Below are 16,345 nucleotides of genomic sequence, written 5' to 3' on the forward strand. Positions count from 1 at the left end.
GTCCACAGTGGTGACTCATGCGGGTGGCATGTACCCTTGATGTAATGTCATGAAAAAGGCACTTTATTTCTGGGGTCTCCCTCCCCCAAGCCCATGTACACTCTTCTCTAATTATGAGAAAAATATTAGGCACATTCCGATAAAAGGACATTCCACAGAATACTGGACCCAGACTCCTCAAAACTGTAAAAATAATGAAAACCCAGAGGTGCTCCCACTGAGTGAGGAGCTACAGGGGAATTCTCTGTGCAATCTTCTCTATTTTCCTATAAATGTAAAACGGTTCTGAAAAGTAAAGTCTATTAAAAACAAAACAAAGTCACCTCCTCCCTGAAGCCCTCTGCTCCCTCTGAGATCCCATGGGACTGGCATCTCCCTGCTCCTTGGCGTGACGTTTCCCCATATCTAGTCCCCTCCCCAGTCTCCTCGGCCTCCCCAGAGGCGTAGATGACAACCCTGTCACCCTTGTCTTCGTGACCCTGTCATCATCTGAAGAAGGAGAAGAGCATCTTCTGAGGACTGTTGAGGAGGCAGCAGCCTGTGCTTGCACGCAGATGGTCTGGTGTACTCCAGAAACAGCCTGGCTTATCGCCTCTCGCTGTCTCTGGAGACACTGCTGTTGGCCTTCAAGGCCCCGAGTGGCCTGTGGACCTGCTCCCCCTTCAGAGGCGGGGTACACACTGGTCAAGCCAGGACACAGCCTGGGGCGCAGAGGCCTGTTGTGGCCCCTCCCCTCTCCCCCAGCCGCGCTGACTCCTCCTCCCTGGGGCTCAGGCGCCTCCTCGGCCTCCGTGGGCAGCCATGGCTTAGAATCAGGAAGGTCGGCTCCAGCCCAGCTGTTCCCCTGCCTGGAGCAGTGGAACGGCTCTATTTTTAAAGCCCTCGGTGGCTGTCTGTCTCGCTCAGACAGTGACTGGTGCTCAGGACCCTGCTGAGGATAAATACTGTCTTTTTGCTCTCCCCTCTCCCCTCTGCTTTTATGCCATCGCCAATACCATCCTCCCGCCGCCCCTGTGCGGGGAGCCAGGCTCGTAACTCTTCCAGGGAAGGCTTTAGGAAGAAGGAAATTAAGTTCAATCAAAGTGTCAGGCCTGGCTTGTGTGCGTGTCGGGGCGAAGGTGAGAGGAGCCCGTGGGGCCGCCTTCTGCGCCTCGGTGGTCTCCCTATTGTCTCCCCATTGTCTCCCCCACCCCAGCCCACCCCCAGCCCACCCCAGCCCTTCTGGATCGAAGCCTTGATTTGGAGACAGCAGGAGCTGATGTGAGGGGAGGGGAGGGAAGGTCCACCCTACCAGAAGCCAGCCATGGCGGCAGGACGGGAGATGTGGCTACAACGCGCACACACACACACACACACACACACACACGCCACAGCTGTAACGACAACCGTTAGGTGTTTGTAACACGGCAGCTCTTCCTAGGGGCTTTGCCCCTCCGCCAGTTCACCTCCGCTCAGCGCTCTTGACCTGCCCTCCTGCCTGTGAGGCCCGAGTTCACTCCTGCAGCTCAGCCCTGGCCCCTGGCCTCCGGACTTGCTGGCTCGCCATCTATTTGACACGGACACGTGAGGTCTCCAAGGAACCTCAATTGCAACATGTCCCAAACTGACCTCACAACTCTCCCCACCACCCCAGACCCAGCTCTCCTCTCGGGGGGTGGCCAGAGTGGCCGTCTGCAGCATAACCTGAAATCTAGGGGACACCGGAGAGACCACCCCTGACACCCGCTTCCCCTCGCCTCTGCATCCTGGTCCCCCACTAATGCTATGGTTCTAACAGGTCTCCAGCCCCCCTGCTTCTGCCACAGCCCTAGCTGCCTCTGTCCCCAGGCCTGACGGCTGCCACCACCTCATCACTGGATCACCTGCTCCTGGTCCCATCTCCTTCCAGGCCCTTCTCCTTCCAGCAGCCAGCCTGACCCCCTTTGCTCCCCAACCCCGGCGTTCGCACAGACCGTGCTTTGCACATGCTGTGCCTTCTGCCTGGGATGCTCTTCACTCTGTGGTTCTCTCCGCGGCAGACAGTTGCTCTGCGGCCCTCATTGCCGTGATTGCACAAAGGCGTGCCTACTCCCTGGGGAGCGGGGCGGGCCGTTTCAGTTCATGCTGTTGTAGCTCCAGCACCTGGAGCTGGGTCCGGCTCCTGCTGGGGGCTCCGTAGTTATTTCTCATGAATGAATGGGTCCTCCCGAAGAAGTAGGTTTCTATTATCCCTTTTCTATAAAGCTCAGAGCTCAGAGACGCTTTCCACTCACCCAGGTCGCATGACTGTTAGAACCAGAACTTGAACATGGTCAAGTTGCCCCAAACGCCTGCGCCTTTGATTGCTATTTTGTCCTGACCTGTCTCTGTGGGGTCACGGGACATGTGAGCCAGGAAGTGCCTGAAGCATCTTTCCTTTTGATAGGTTTGTTACCTCCTCCCGATAAATCACACAAACACCCATTCTCAATCCTGGATGTTTTAATGAAGGGGACTTCTCTCTGACTTCACAAAGGGGATGAGATTCAGGCCTCAGTAACCAGAGCTTGCATTGCTTTTTCATAAATACTCATTGAGAGATTGGCGAGGGAATCTCTTCAGAGCCAATGAGATACCATGAGAATTTTGCAAAGACTTCTGGGATAGAGGATGTAAAGTGGAGACAATGAAAGGGCTGGAGCTTCTGCAGCTACATTGTGACTGTTAGGAAAGAAAAAAATCTGAACAGAAAGAAAGAAACAGGGACTACATACTTGCGATCAAATTATGCCTGAAGCAATCTCTCTCATACTTACCTTTGTATTATTCGAGCCACCAATAAATTCTCTCCTACCCCACCCCCCACAAAAAATTCCAAGGCCATACAACACACCCGTGCCCTGGTTTGGGGGAATAAGTGTGGTATACACATGGCCCTATGTCACTGCTACTCAAGTGTGGTCTGTGAACTCAGCATGTGAACTTTTGTAAAGACTATTAGACTTATAAGCATTATTAGGCCACGAGCAGTTTGTGCTCTTGGATGGAAAAGGGATCTTTGTGATATCATTTAATAACAATACCGGGGCACATGGGCATTGGCAAACATTGTCCTGGGAGCAATAATAGTAACCACTATTTACTGTGCACGTAGCCACGCCCTTCACACTGACGCCCTCGTGGGTGTTCCCCCGTCAGTCCTAACAGACGTGGACAGTACTGCTCGTCGCACTATGACCCACGAGAAAACCACAGCCTGGAGCTCGGACGCCCCTCCCTTCCAGCCACACCGCCAGGAAGTGGCTGTGCTGGATGGACATCTGCTGCTTTTGTTCTCCTCACACGCAATCCCCCTTCTCCGGTGCCAGCCGCCCCCAGGGCGGGCTGCCTCTCCCCGTCCCCACCCACGACCCGGCTCCATGCCTGCCTGGCCCGTGAGTTCAGCTTATTGCTCGGATCGAACAGCCTGTTTCCGGGAATGCACCTGACTTGGGTCTATTCAGCCGGCATCAGCTCTGGAAGCTTTGTTGGTTGGTTGGTTGGTTGGTTGGTTTTCTGGAGCTGCGGTGAGAAGCTAGACAGGCAAAATGCGTGTCTGCCGGAGTCAACTGCTGCCTCTGGGGGCTGGGAAGCGAGCCCAGACATGGACAGCGGCAGCCCGGTGCCCTTGTTGAAGCAGCCTGGCTCAGCTGCACCTGAACTCCACCCTCCTCGGGTGTTTTGACTGTGGGAGTCAGTATGTCCTTTCGGGAAGGTGGCGCTAAGGCCAGTTTGAGGGGAGTGTCTAGGGCCCCGATCATGACACGGTGACAAAGGCAGCCCTCTGAGCCGGTTGTGCAGAGCCCAAAGCCTGTCCTCACCCAGAGAAAGGAGGAGGGAGCCAAAGGTCCTGGGGACTGACCTGGACCCTGAGGACGCCCCAGTGGAGTGGGAGGGAGGGGGTGATGCAGGTGAAGCAGACCGCCAAGCCCCTCATCATCCTTGTCCCTTACCCTGCTCCATACCACGTCCCCCTCAGCGGGCTGGGGTGAGGCCGGCCCCTCCCCACCTGGGTTCTTCTGGGGGACCCCTGGCGCAGAGCTGGGGCGGGGCCTGCAGGCGGTGAGTGAGCTGAGCGTCGCTGAATGGATGTTTGACTGACAGCTCCAGGCCACCTGGGATTGCCGCGGTGCATGTTCTGCCGCCTGAGGACACGGGTCCCTTTCCACCAGCGTTAGACTCGCATCGCTGCCCTTCCCGCCCCAGCGCCGCCTTCTCCCGTCTTGGGGGGAGTCAAGAAGCTGCCTTCTGCTGTGTGCCTAGGAATCTGCAGCCTCGACCCCCTGCCCTCTGCCCTCTGCCCTCTGGCCCCACCCACGGCCCGCCGTGGCTCCAGGCACAGTTGCAGTTCCAGGACCTGTATCCGGGCTGCTTTTCCCCTCTGCCCCAGACCCAGGTCCCTTTTCTCCTCGTTCTCTTGTTTGCGCGTGTTTTCTGCAGAATAACTTCAGTGGAAAAATTCGATACTTCACGGCTCACTTCAGTTTTCCCTAGTCCGATGGCGTGGCTAGCTGAATTGAGCAATTTTAACAACAGACCTTAACAAGCCAAAGGCCCATCCACTGGGCCTGTGGCGGCCCCTTGTCCAGCCCCATCCTTGACCTCGGGGCTTCCCCTGGGATGCACGTGGCTCCTGGTGGGTGGCGTGTTGTATGGCTCCCCTGAGCTCAGCCCAGGAGGCGACAGACCGAGGTTCTGTGAGGGGCCGAAGCCCGGTGCTCCAGGGAACGTGACCGGGTGGCTGGTGGGCCTCTCGGTCATTCAAACATGAACCAAGCCCCTGCCATTTCAGGCTCCGTTCCAAATTCCGGGGACAAGGGGACACCCAGGCCAGGCCGGATCTCTGTCCCTAGGGAGGGGGAGAGACAGTCAAGAAGGGAGCAAACAGAGAAATGAGCACCTGGGGGGGGGCAGCCGTGTCGTTAGAGCTCAACCGGTGGCATCCCCGAGTGGCCGGGGCCCCGGGGAGAGACCGGGGTGGCCCGCTGGCACCTGGAGGGGAAGGGCACAGCCACACGAAGCATCCGGAAGGGGGAGGGTACTCCTCACCCCCAAAGGTTGGACGCGTGCAGAGCGTCTGAGGCAGGAGCTGGCCGAGAGCAGTCTAGGAGCCGATGGAAGCCCGAGCGAGCCACTCTGCAGGCGAGGGGAGCCACAGAAGGGGAGTGGCCGGGGTCAGCCGGCGCCAGATCGCTGGGGGGTTGTAAGCAGAAGACTCTGGGCTCGGTTTCTGTTTGAGAAGCTCTCTGTGGCTCCTGGGGGGGTGGGGGGCAGTGAATTTGGAGGAGCCGAAGGAAGACTCACATCACAGCTCTGAGAGCCAGTCACCGGCTGGCTTTTTCCTCGGCCCGGGGTGAGAGGGCAGGGTGCCAGGGACCAGGCACGAAGGCTCCCAACTGCTGCCCCGAGAACCTTGCCTTTCACAGGCTTCCAGCGGGGACGGAGCCCTGGCGGTCACGCAGGGGCTCCTGGGGGGGGAACAGGCGTGCTCCCGCCCACAGCCGGGACCCCCGCTTCTCGTGACAGCCAAGGACAGCCTCGGACAGTCCAGGCAAAGAGCCCCCAAGCCCGCAGCCTCCCAGAGCACCGCCGTCACTCATGTTGATGCGGGAGATTATTTAGGTCCGCCGGCTCGCAAACCTGCCAAGCACAGTCCCACGTGGGAAGCTCGGGGAGCCCAGAGGAGAGGGCAGAGAAGCAGCAGACAGGCAGACACCACGTGACGGATGAGCCTGAGCCCGAGCCTGCCCCCGCGGCCCGACCGGTGCCGCTGACGCGCCCTCTCCCCCGGCACCTTCGGGACAAGTAAACAATCCATCCACCTGAAGTGAACTCCAAACAGAGAGGAAGAGACAGGCAGAGAGAGAGAGGCGGGGATCATTTGCAACATCGCTGAGACCTAAATGGACCAACGCTGACCGAGACGAGGTAGTGGAATAGCAGGCAGCTCCTCAGCTGCTGCGTCTCAGTCCCATGTTTGGAGCCACTCGGCCATTATAGAACCGTCCGAGCTGCTCGGCGGAAGCACACGTTGGGGGGTTTATTTTTGAGCCTCTCCAAATACAAAGGAGAGTCTGCCCGGCCCAGGAGCTGGGCAGCGCACACAGGTGCCTTTCAAATGAGGAAGAAAGAGATGCCCGGGGCCTCTCCTTTGTCCGCCAGTTCCTCTCCCCCTTTGAACCTGGCCCTGACAGTCTGCAGTCGTTTCTGAGGACGGCAGACAGGCTCTCGGAGCCTCACCCGAGGAGGCGGGCTGCTGCTGGCTGGCAGAACCTTCCAGAGAGCTCCTCGGGGCTGAGCTCCCAGCAGGACACGGGTCTGGGAGGAAGGGGGAAGGTTGGGGAATCCTTGGTTGGCTTTTTTTTTTTTTCAGATGGTTCCAAGTTCACAGTCGGCCGCAGAACCAAAGCTGCGAAGGGACTTCAGAGGTCACTCTGTTTTCTAGAACCCAACCCCGGAGATCCCCCATCCACGGCCCGCCACAGGCCCAGGTCTGCTGGGGAAAGTCCAGCTCCCTCGTCGGCCCAGCCACTGTGTGGCTGCTGTTTGCATCTCTCGCCACTGTGCTGGCACCACAGAAAGACCTTCTGCGCCCCCCCCCCACCCCCCTGCCGATGGGTGCCACAGGCCTCAGGGCTGGATCCAGCAGGAACCCACCACTCAGCCAGCTCGGAATCCCGATGCAGGCTGCTGGGGGAAGGGAAAGGTACCCCTGCCCTTTAAAGGAAGTAAATGTGGCCCCTGCCCTCTGAGGAGCTGGCAGTTTGTGGCAGGGGGTGTGGGGGTGGGGCAAGTAGCTTGCAAGGACCACTCCCATTCGACTCCATTGTTTTAAAACAAACGTGGCTGTTCCGGGGGGCAGGGCAGACTTGGGGAGCCTGCATCCCAGAGTCTCCCCATCAGGGAGCCCCGGTGCCAAAGTCCTGTCATCCCTCCCAGTCATCCAAGAAACGTTGCCCACTCCCAGCTCCCCTCCAGGAGCCGAGCTGGGCCCTGAGAACGGAGCTGGGACAAGGCCGACAGCCAGGCGGGTGCTTCCAAAGTGCTCACCGTCAGGGGGACCGGCAAAGGCGCCCACGATGCAACCAGCCCTCCAGCCACCCATCTGCCCACCCCCTCGTGTGCGCACTCGGTCATTCATCCAGGGAACCAGGCTCTGGGCACGGGTGGGGAGAGGAGCTTCTCGGGGGCTCAGGCTGTGACCTGAACAGGAGAGGTCAGGGGGTCCAGCAGAGGCCAAGGCCCTGATGGGTGATGGGGGGAAGGGAAGGCCCCACAGACAGACAAGCGGAGTCCAAGAGAAGCCAGGGAGGTCAAAGGGGCGGGGGCAGTCCCCGTCCCTCCCCTGCACTTCTCCCCCGGCGAGCGTCCGCACTGTTCGGCAAGAGGAACAAAGGCTTCCTGGGCCCTGGGCTGCAGCCACACGACCCAAGTCCTTCCTCTGCAGCCGGGAAGCCTCCTTCCCTGACTCCTGCTGTCTGGGTCTCCTAGCAGCTGCCGGGAGTGCAGGCGGCCTCGTCCAAGCTGGGAGAAGACCGAGTGACAGATCGGAACCCCGGCCCGTACATCTAACTACCTCTAAGCGGCCTCCTTCTGCTCCCTGGGTCCAGGCTGGGCCCTCCTGGGGACCGGCCAAGCACAGAGTGACATGGGAAGAGGGCAGAGCAAGCACAGGCGCCTGGGCAGGTTTCCCTGCCTGGGGTGGGGGGGGGGGTGCTGGGAGTTCTCCCGCTCAGCATTGCTGTCAGCGGTGGGGGCGGGGACGCACGGATCGGTCCAGGAAGTTCCCCTGAAGGGCAGGTTCCCTGGCCGGGTCCGCGTCCGGCTGTGGTGCCAGGCGCAGTGTGGCTGCGGCGTGACGCCACCGCAGGACACCCGCTCTGTGCCAGGCACCCCGGAGGCACGGGACGGAGCAGGATGAGGAGGTCCCCGCTCCTGCCTCGGCGGGGCTCACCCTCCGAAGGGGCACAGACAGGCAGATGGGGCTCGAGCCCTAAGAGGGGACCGTGCAGACACCCAGAGAACATTCACCCTCAAGGGTCCACGGTGAAGTGTGAGCAGCAGGAACGGCGAGCAGAGATGCTTCCGGGGTGAAACCCCGGGTTCTGGAGAGGAGCTGGGGGTGGGGGTGGGGAGGGGAGTGTTGGGGGAGGGGAAGAAAGCACAGGATGCCCTTCTGAACTCCACCTCTCTCTCCCTGGCTCTCTGTCTCTCCCCCGTCTCTGGCTCCAGCTTCCCCGTCTGTTATGTGTCCCCTTGCGTCCTGCTTCTGTGACAGCGGGGTGGCCAGATGTGCACTGTTCCTCACTGTTGCTACCATTTATTCAGCACCTACTATGTGTGGGGCCGGGCTGAGCACTTTCTGTACCTTCTAGCAGGATCTGCACGGCCGCCCTGTGGCGAAGGCATCCTTGTCCCCATTGGACACGCAAGCAGCTGGGCTCGGAGGGAACGCCCCCGAACCCACAGAGAACCAACAGAAGACCTTTGTCATTGCCCCAGGGACTCTTTCATCCCCCACGACGTGGCTCACAGGCGGGAGCGCCCGGCTCTCCCTCCGGACCGACCTCCTGTGTGCGGGCACCGCTGCCTTCCCCAGGGCAGGGAACAGCTTTCTCTCTTTTGTGCAAAAGCCAGTGGCAGTGACCAGGGCGGGTGGAGCGCAAGCTGGGAGGGGGGCAGGGAACGGGAGGGGGCGGCCGAGAGTCTGGGACGTCTCGATGGGGGATTGCCAACGGAGGAAACCCCAGACGCCTTCCAGCCCAGGACCTCGGGGTCTCCCCGCTCTCCCCTGCGTGCACGGAGGCCTCAGGCCCCGGCCCAGCACCCAGCACCCACGGAACCCTCCTGCCTCCTCGCCCCTCCCCGCATTCTCCCCCATCGCCACCCCATTAAGGCAACAACTAAGGGAGCGGGTGAGGCTCCCTCCCCATCTGGGTCATTATGCCCTCATTAGGAGCCCGTCCTCCGGGCTGCCGGCACCCGCGCTCCCGCACAGCCTGGGGGGCGCACTCTCAGCTCGGCTGAAAGTGGGAGCTGCAGTGGGGGAGGGAGAGTCGGCGAGGGGGCCGCACAGGAGCGGGGCTGCTCCGCAGACGGCAGGGCCGACAGTGACCTGGCCCCGCGTCGAGGATCCAGCGATGGCCCCGCAGCACCCAGAAGCACAGTGCGTCTCGTGGAAAACCTAGGCCTAGAGCTCAGGTCTGGGCTCCTTGGGTCCTAGAAACCTCCTGGATATTATCCCTCCACCCCACCCCTACCCCTACCCCCACCTCCACCCCCACCCCAGGAGGAGCGAACAGAGCCTCTGGCCTCAGAGAACGGGGGAGAGGAGGCAGTGTGGTAAGAGAGACCATGCCTCAAAGAGGGTGACTAGGAAGGGGTAACCACTATTTGTATAGGGAGCAAGGAAGGCTTCCTGGAGGAGGTGACATTTACTCTTGAGGCAGGAGAAAAGGAAGTAACCAAGGTGACCTGGGCAGGGGAGGAGTCTTTCAGACTGAGGGTGAGGCTGAGTGAGGGGGTGGTCTCGGAACCCCTAAAGGCTCCATGTGGTTGAATTTATTTGAGATGAAAGTAGGAGGCAGGGCCCAGACCTGCAACGGCCCAGAGGGTTCTAGAAACTAAAGGAAGCCATTGGTGAGGTGCAGGTTTCAGGACGCCCCCTTTCCTCTCTCCCTCCCGATCCCCAGCACGCCAGCTGGACCACGGTTGTCAGACGAAGGCCGACTCATCTGCCTCTGGCAGATGCAACCACTGTCCCCACCTCTGCGCCACCGAGGCAGGTGGCTCAGCCGCTACAAGCCGGGGCCCAGAGAGGCCTCTAACCTCCAGGTCCCCAGAAAGAGCCCCACCCAGGCTCACGGGAAGCTCGGACCTGAGCGCGAGGGCAGGCCAGGAGTGGAGAACCCCACACTTCCTCAGAGCCCTCTGGGCCAGGAGTGCCGGCTTAGCTCTTCCGGGCACTCGCTGGCGTGGGCAGCCACCACCCCGAGGGACCCACTGCGGAGCGGAGAGACGGCCTCACCCCATGGGGAGGAGGGGCGGAGCTTAGGGAAGCAGCCCCTGCCCTGACCCCCAGATGGGCCCACTTCCCGCAGCCGGCAGCTTGTTAGTTGAACGGCTTAGATCCCCAGAAAGATTGGGATTTTGCAAAGCAGAGAGAAAGTGCACTTCAACTTGAAGCAAGGAAGCAGCAGGGGCAGATGCGTGAAGACGGTGATGGAGATGGGTACCTTGAATGAAGGAGCAGGTAGCAGGAGGCGCTGGAGCCCAGGTCAGAGGTTTGGGAGAGCAGGGCTTCCCAAACCCACCTGGAGCCAGAGCAGAATCAAGGGGTCACCCTCCCCTCTCTGTCCCACCTGGGCCCCTGCCCGCCCCTGTGTTCACTCCCAGGCCCCAGAGCAGGGACTCACAGGGCGCGTCAGTGCCTGGCGGGGGTGGGGGGGCGCACAGGCTTCCCCTTGGCCTCCTGCCCGGGCTCAGGCCCCGCGTTCAGGAGCCGGGAGCGCGCGTGGCCAGGACGCACGAAACCCAGGCAGAAGAGCTGAGGGCCCCCCAGTGAGGGACCAGAGGACGGCTGGGACCTCGGAGCAGGAGGGACTCTTGGAGATGCTCAGATCTCTGTCTTCATACACCTGGGGCTGGAGAGGGCACTTGTCACAGTCACCCAGCTGATCTCCTCCACAGGAAGAGAGGTGACTCCCCGCCCGCCCAGCGAGCTCCAGGCGCCTTCTGGGCGCAGCCTCCTTGGGCGGCGGCTGCAGTCGCTCCGCGGAGGGCACCTGCGACGTGGTGCGTGGCTGGCGGGCTGGCTTCGGGCGAGCAGAGCGGCTGGGTCGGGCCAGTTCTGCTGCAGCCCCTCCGGCTCCTCCCACCTCTCCTCCAACCGGAAGAACGCGGAGGAAATATTGTTAAGTGTCTCTTTTTAAAAAGAATCGTTTTAAAAATAAAGCCCTCTTGGGCCGCTACTCCACCTCACCTTGGCTTCCCTGGCAACTGGCTCGCGGGGAGGGGAGCTGAGAGGCGGGGAGACAAAAGCACTCGGGCCCACTGCCCACTTCCGAAGTCCCCACTGATCCCCCCTGGGCCGGCGCGCCGGGGCTGCGGGGCGGCGGCTGGGGACGCGGCCGGGGCTGTGCGCGCGGAGGAGACGCAGGGCCCGAGTTCCAAGGATGGCGGCTTGCTCAGTGAATCCCTCAGTCAGAGTAGCTGCAGGAAAAGACTCGAGATACGCTGCTTATTATGCTCTTACTCATTTCCCCTCCCCCCCACCCCCCAGGAGCTAATTACCTTCAGCCCCGAATACTGGGCCAGGAGAAATAAGCCTCTAGAAGGAGCGGAGCCAGAGGGTCCCATTCGAGCCAAGGGTCCCACCCCAAGGCTCTTGGCCGCCCACCCCCTTTCCCGCGCCCGACCTCCCCGTTGTCGAAGCGACTGGGTCAGACTTCCAGACTTAAAACGGTGTCGTTTATTTCAATTTTGCTTTCACATTATGTTCCGATACAATCAACACTCCTGGACGAACCTCTTGATCACAAGTCCCGCGAGGAGCGCCACTCCTGGGCGCTCGAGTAATACAGAGGGCAGACCCGGGATTCAGAGCGGTGGGACGAAAACGCGGCTTCGGGAACCGAGGAGCGCGCGGCGGAGGCACCCGGGGGGCAGAGGCGTGGGGAGCGCGCCGCTCCGCGCACACCGGCGTCAACTCCTCTCACCGGGGTTGTTCCTGATGCGTGGGGACTTTGAAAACCCCAAACTTTGCTTCCGGGCCGGCGACCCCGCCTGGCCTAGTGAGGTTTCGGTCAAACTTCTTAGGTCTGCGCCAAAGCGGGGAGCACAGGAGAGTGCGGGGCGCTGGCGCCAAGCCCGGCGAAGGCTGGAGCCCCGGCGGCTTTGCGCTCGGGTCGCAGGCTAGCCGGTCTCCCACACTCGGAAGCTCTCCCTTTCGCACCCGGGCCCTCCAACCTCGCAGCTGGGGAAGAAAGCGGTTTCAGAAAAAAAATAAATAAATAAAAGTCCCACTCCAACTTTATTGGATTAAAGCAAATGTAAATCTTGGCTATTCACACGTATGTTACAGAGGACGAGGGAGCGTCCGGAAGAACCTCCTGGCGGTGGTTATTGGAGCCACGGAACACGAGGGCGTTGACAAGCGTCAGGGCATGGAGCAGCCTTGGATTTCACGATCACTCCGAATAGGGCATAGAAACACGGAAATACAGCCAGTGTCCACTGGGGAGATCTTCGTGTACAAATGATATATATTTTATATATATATATATTTTTAAACCAGTCACCACGAAGGTGGGAGTCCTTTCTCTGCTAACAGGCAGCCAAGGACACAAAGTATCTTCAGCGAATTAACTCTTGAGCGGTGTTTTTACGGAGAGCAATACTTGCCAAATTAAAACTGCCTCCCCCATCAAAAAAAAAAGAGAAGAAAATAGAAACTTACCCCCTGTCGACTAAAATGGGGGAGGGGCGCATTAGATGTCAGCAGGGGACCTCAGAGGGGGATATTTCACACTACACAGTGAAATACAAAGTTTCTTCTCTATAAACCGCAGGGAACAGGAACTTGGGATAAGAAACAAGGATGAGGCTGTGTCTCTTCCTTCTTGACTGCAGCTGGGACGGGGGAGGTGAGCTGAGTTTTGGAAATGGGAGTGCGCAGAGCTTAAGTGGAATCTCCTTCTAATGAGGGAACGGACGAGCGTCCGTCCGCCCGCCCTTCTGAGTGCCCGCTTTTCACCCCGATGCGGTGGGGGTGGGGGACACGTGTGGGAGGTTTCAGGTCCTGCTGCTTTCTGGTCCTCTCCAAGTCAGCCTCTGGCTCATGCCCCCTCCTGCCTGCTGGCCCTCTCCCCGTCTCCATGCCGGGTGGGAGATGAGCCCGTCAGAGGGGAAACACGAGGAATCCGGAGAAGGTGGAGTACTTCCAGCCTCCCATCAAGTTCCCCCGCTCCAGCTTGAGGTATGCTCTGTCGCCTTTCTCCATCTGGATGAGGACTCCGTTGCTGGCGGCCTCCCGGGTCACGTCCTGGTCACCGGCGAAAGCGGAGATCACCGGCCACCCGTTTAGCATAAGGCTCACCTGAGGGGGAGAAAAGCCCGCTTCAGAGTTGCAGCCCAGGCGGCACCGACGCGGCGGTGGAGACTCGAACCTCCGCGCTGCGGCTAACCGCGGAAAGGCCTGGAAGCGCAGGGTGCCGGGCGGGGGCGGGGGCGGGGAGAAGAGGGGCTTTGCCGGATTACTGCTGGGGGCCTAATGGGGGCAAAGGGTGCCCATCTGGGTGAGAGGAAGGGTGTGCCCCCTAGCCAAGTCGCCTTCATTTCCTGAGCAGCCCGGCGAAATCCGAGGGTGCGCTTGCATCCGGTTTAAGGGATACATAGGTGGCATAAGTGCCTGAAGACTTTAGTCCCCTTCCCTCCGCCCATTCCTAAGGCTCAAAGGGAAACTCAGACAACTCTGCGCTTGGCCCTCTGGGAAAAACAAACAAAAATCCTGGTTCCCCCCGGCCCTGGCTGCCTGGCTGCACGCCGTGGAGACAGTGGAGAAACCGCGCAAGGCTTCGGGCTGAAGAGAAATCTCGCGCAGAGCTCCATTCTGTGCTTCGTGCCCAAACCCCAGGCTGGATTCCCATCCGGCTCCAGCCGCTCTCGCCACCCACCGCCGGGGTTTGCCCTTGCGGGAGCCTCGGCAGCCAAAGGCCCCGCACGCGTGCCCAGCGGCGCGGTCCACCTTCTCTCTCAGCCCAAAGGAGCCCTGGACACCTTTGGGAACCCAGGAAGTCTGTGAGAGCCGGCCGGGGCGAGACTGGAGCCAGGAAGGAGTGGCGCTGCGCTCCTTCCCTTCTCTCTCCACCCTTCGCCCGCCAGGGCTCTGAGGGACGCGGCTAGTTCCGAGCCCCAGAGCGGGTCCGCACAGGAACGCGGGAGGCCCCCTTGAGCGTGGTGCCGAAAGCTAGCGCAAAGGCGTCTGGCCGGTTTCGGAGCAGGAACAAGGGGTCAGGGATACTGTCCGCGGGGCTCCAGGCGGGGGTCAGGGAAATCTCACGGGAGTGGGAACTGTCCGTGGTGCTAGCAGCAACCTCTGCGGGGAAATCCCTGGAGTCTCCTTGCAAAGCGTGGGAACCCCTTCGGAGGGGCGCAGCTGACGGAGGGAAACACTGTCTTTGGGGAGGAGGCTAGGTCCCAGAAGCAGACGACAGGAGAAGAGAGGGACGGCCCAAGCCACAGACGCATGAGGCCCTGCTACTCGTCCCTCCGAGCAGCCGGCGCACACGCAGCTGCCCCTTCTCTCTCCCACCCCGACACGGGCCCCTCACTCCCGCGGCCAGGAGCCCCCGTCCCGGCGCCAGACCCGACCCCGAAGCTGCGGCTGACCTGGATGGTCTGTCTGTTGTAGACTTTGACCACGTGGAAGTTGAAACTGTAGATCCCTTTGCGCGGGGCGATGAAAGTGCTGCGTTCTGAATCGAAGTTGTTGCCGATGTTCACCAGCACCTAGAACGCGAGGGGCGGGGAGGGAGCGGGCAAGAGTCAGTCTGACCTCTTGCCACGCGCCTCCGCAGAGCCCTTGGGGAATCTCGGGCATCTACCTTCCACTTCTTCCCTACCCTCTACCAGTCCCGTCCTCAGGGAGCGCTCACCTGGTCGAAGTAGATGATCATGGTGCGATTACTCATCTCGGACGGCTCGTGGTTGGTGCTTCTGATGGCAGAGAAAGCCACCTTGGCGCTGCCAGAGCGCACAGAGATGCCCAGCGCTGTGCCCGTGGGATCGGACGTGGGGTTGGAGTCGCACACCACCAGGCACTTGCCCTCCAGCACGATGGGCTCCGTCTCATTCTGCCCCCGGGCCGGGCCCGCCAGCCACACCGCCCCAAGCAGCAGCAGCTCCACGATGCCCAGCATCGCGGCGCCGGCGCCCACCCCGCCCCCCACCCCGGGGGCTGCCTGCGCCAGCCGCCCCCCCGCCCCAGCCCCGCTCGGGAGCCCCCTCCTCAGCTCCGCGCGCAGATCCGCCGACGCCGCTCTGGACACTGCTGCTCTTCCTTGCACTCCCGGGCAGGCGTGCCCCCCGCGAGATGCTCCCGGAGCCCCACCCGGGCCTCAGGGGAGCCGCGGCTGCCCAGCCGCACTTGGATGCATAGCCGCTGCCGCTCGGTCCTCGCTGCTTCCGCTGCTTCCTGCCCGCACCCGCCGCTGGCGCCGCCGCCGCCGCTCTGAATTATTGATGCAGCCGGCGCTGCAGCCGGAACGGGCGGAGAGCGCGCGCCGGGCACAAAGGCGCGGACCGCGGCCTGGCCCCGCCCCCGTCACCTCCCTGCCCGCCTCCCTCTACAGCCCCGCCCCGGCCCCGGCCTAGGCTCCACCCCCTAGCCAATCCTGACGCGCCGCGCTCCCCGCCTGGCCAATGGCGACGCTGTCCGCGCGCGGCCACCTGACCCCGGGCGCCGTTGTTATTAGGCTCTGCGAGGCGGGCGGCGCGCGGCAGCAGGGTTGGGCTCTGGCCCGGAGTCGACTGACGGAGCGAGGGTCGGGGCCGCGCGCGCGCGCGGGTGCGCGCATGCCCGCGCCCTCCCGCCCCACCCGCCGCGGCCGCTCACTCTCTCGCCTTCTGCCTCCGGCAACGGTCTCCTTCAGCCCCTCAGCCATTTCGCCCGCCTCCCTCTTCTGCCCGCAGGTAGGCGGTGCATGCGCCCAGGGTCGGGAGTAGAAACGCAGGGGCTTGCGGCGCCCGGTGTGGGCGCACCGGGCGGAGGAGAGCGCCCCCCAGCGGGCGCAGGCGCGAGGGGCAGCCGGCGTGCGGGCGAACCTCGGGGTGCGGGCTAAAGGGGTGACGGACTGCAGGGCGCGTGCGTTCAAGGCGGGGAGGGGAGGGGCGGGGCGTGCGCCGTGGGCTCCGGGGGAGGCACACGTGCTGCCGCCCGGAGTGGGCTTGGCCGGAACTCGAGGCCAGTGTCTCCGCGCTCACCTTGCCCGTCCCGCAGCCACGAGGATGGGGACTGGACCCGCCGCCCTCGTTCTCCTCTCCAAGCGCCTTCTCTGCGGGCACGGAGTTGGATCGAGCGCGCACTCATTCATTCCTTGGTTCATTTATTTAGGCCAGATCACTGAGCACGAACCAAGTGCCCGGCGCTGGGGCGCGCGCTGAGGCTGCGGAGGGGGCACAATCAGACGAGGCCTGCCCTCGAGCCGCCTCCAGTCCACCGCGCGAAGCAGGAACAAGTACCTTGGGGGCGCACGCGGGCTCTCTTACCAGATACCGCTTTCTCTTGCGCTGAAAGTCTGCTTTGCTTCCTTGTTTTTTATTTAGTATGCACTTTTATAGGATGTCTCAC

General features: G+C 61.8%; 1 protein-coding gene across 1 annotated transcript; it reads right to left on the bottom strand.

The window, feature by feature from the left end:
- Positions 1 to 11,452: 11,452 nt before the first annotated feature.
- Positions 11,453 to 14,944, bottom strand: CBLN1 (cerebellin 1 precursor). Its single transcript, XM_028502025.2, has 3 exons — positions 14,652 to 14,944; positions 14,386 to 14,505; positions 11,453 to 13,093 (listed from the first exon to the last, which is right to left on the bottom strand). Exons 1-3 carry the CDS (start codon positions 14,913 to 14,915, stop codon positions 12,896 to 12,898), a joined length of 582 nt encoding a protein of 193 aa, XP_028357826.1. The 5' UTR covers positions 14,916 to 14,944; the 3' UTR covers positions 11,453 to 12,895.
- Between the last annotated feature and the right edge of the window lie 1,401 nt (positions 14,945 to 16,345).

This window comes from Phyllostomus discolor, chromosome 12 (assembly GCF_004126475.2).
Source record: "Phyllostomus discolor isolate MPI-MPIP mPhyDis1 chromosome 12, mPhyDis1.pri.v3, whole genome shotgun sequence".
Classification (NCBI taxonomy): domain Eukaryota; kingdom Metazoa; phylum Chordata; class Mammalia; order Chiroptera; family Phyllostomidae; genus Phyllostomus; species Phyllostomus discolor.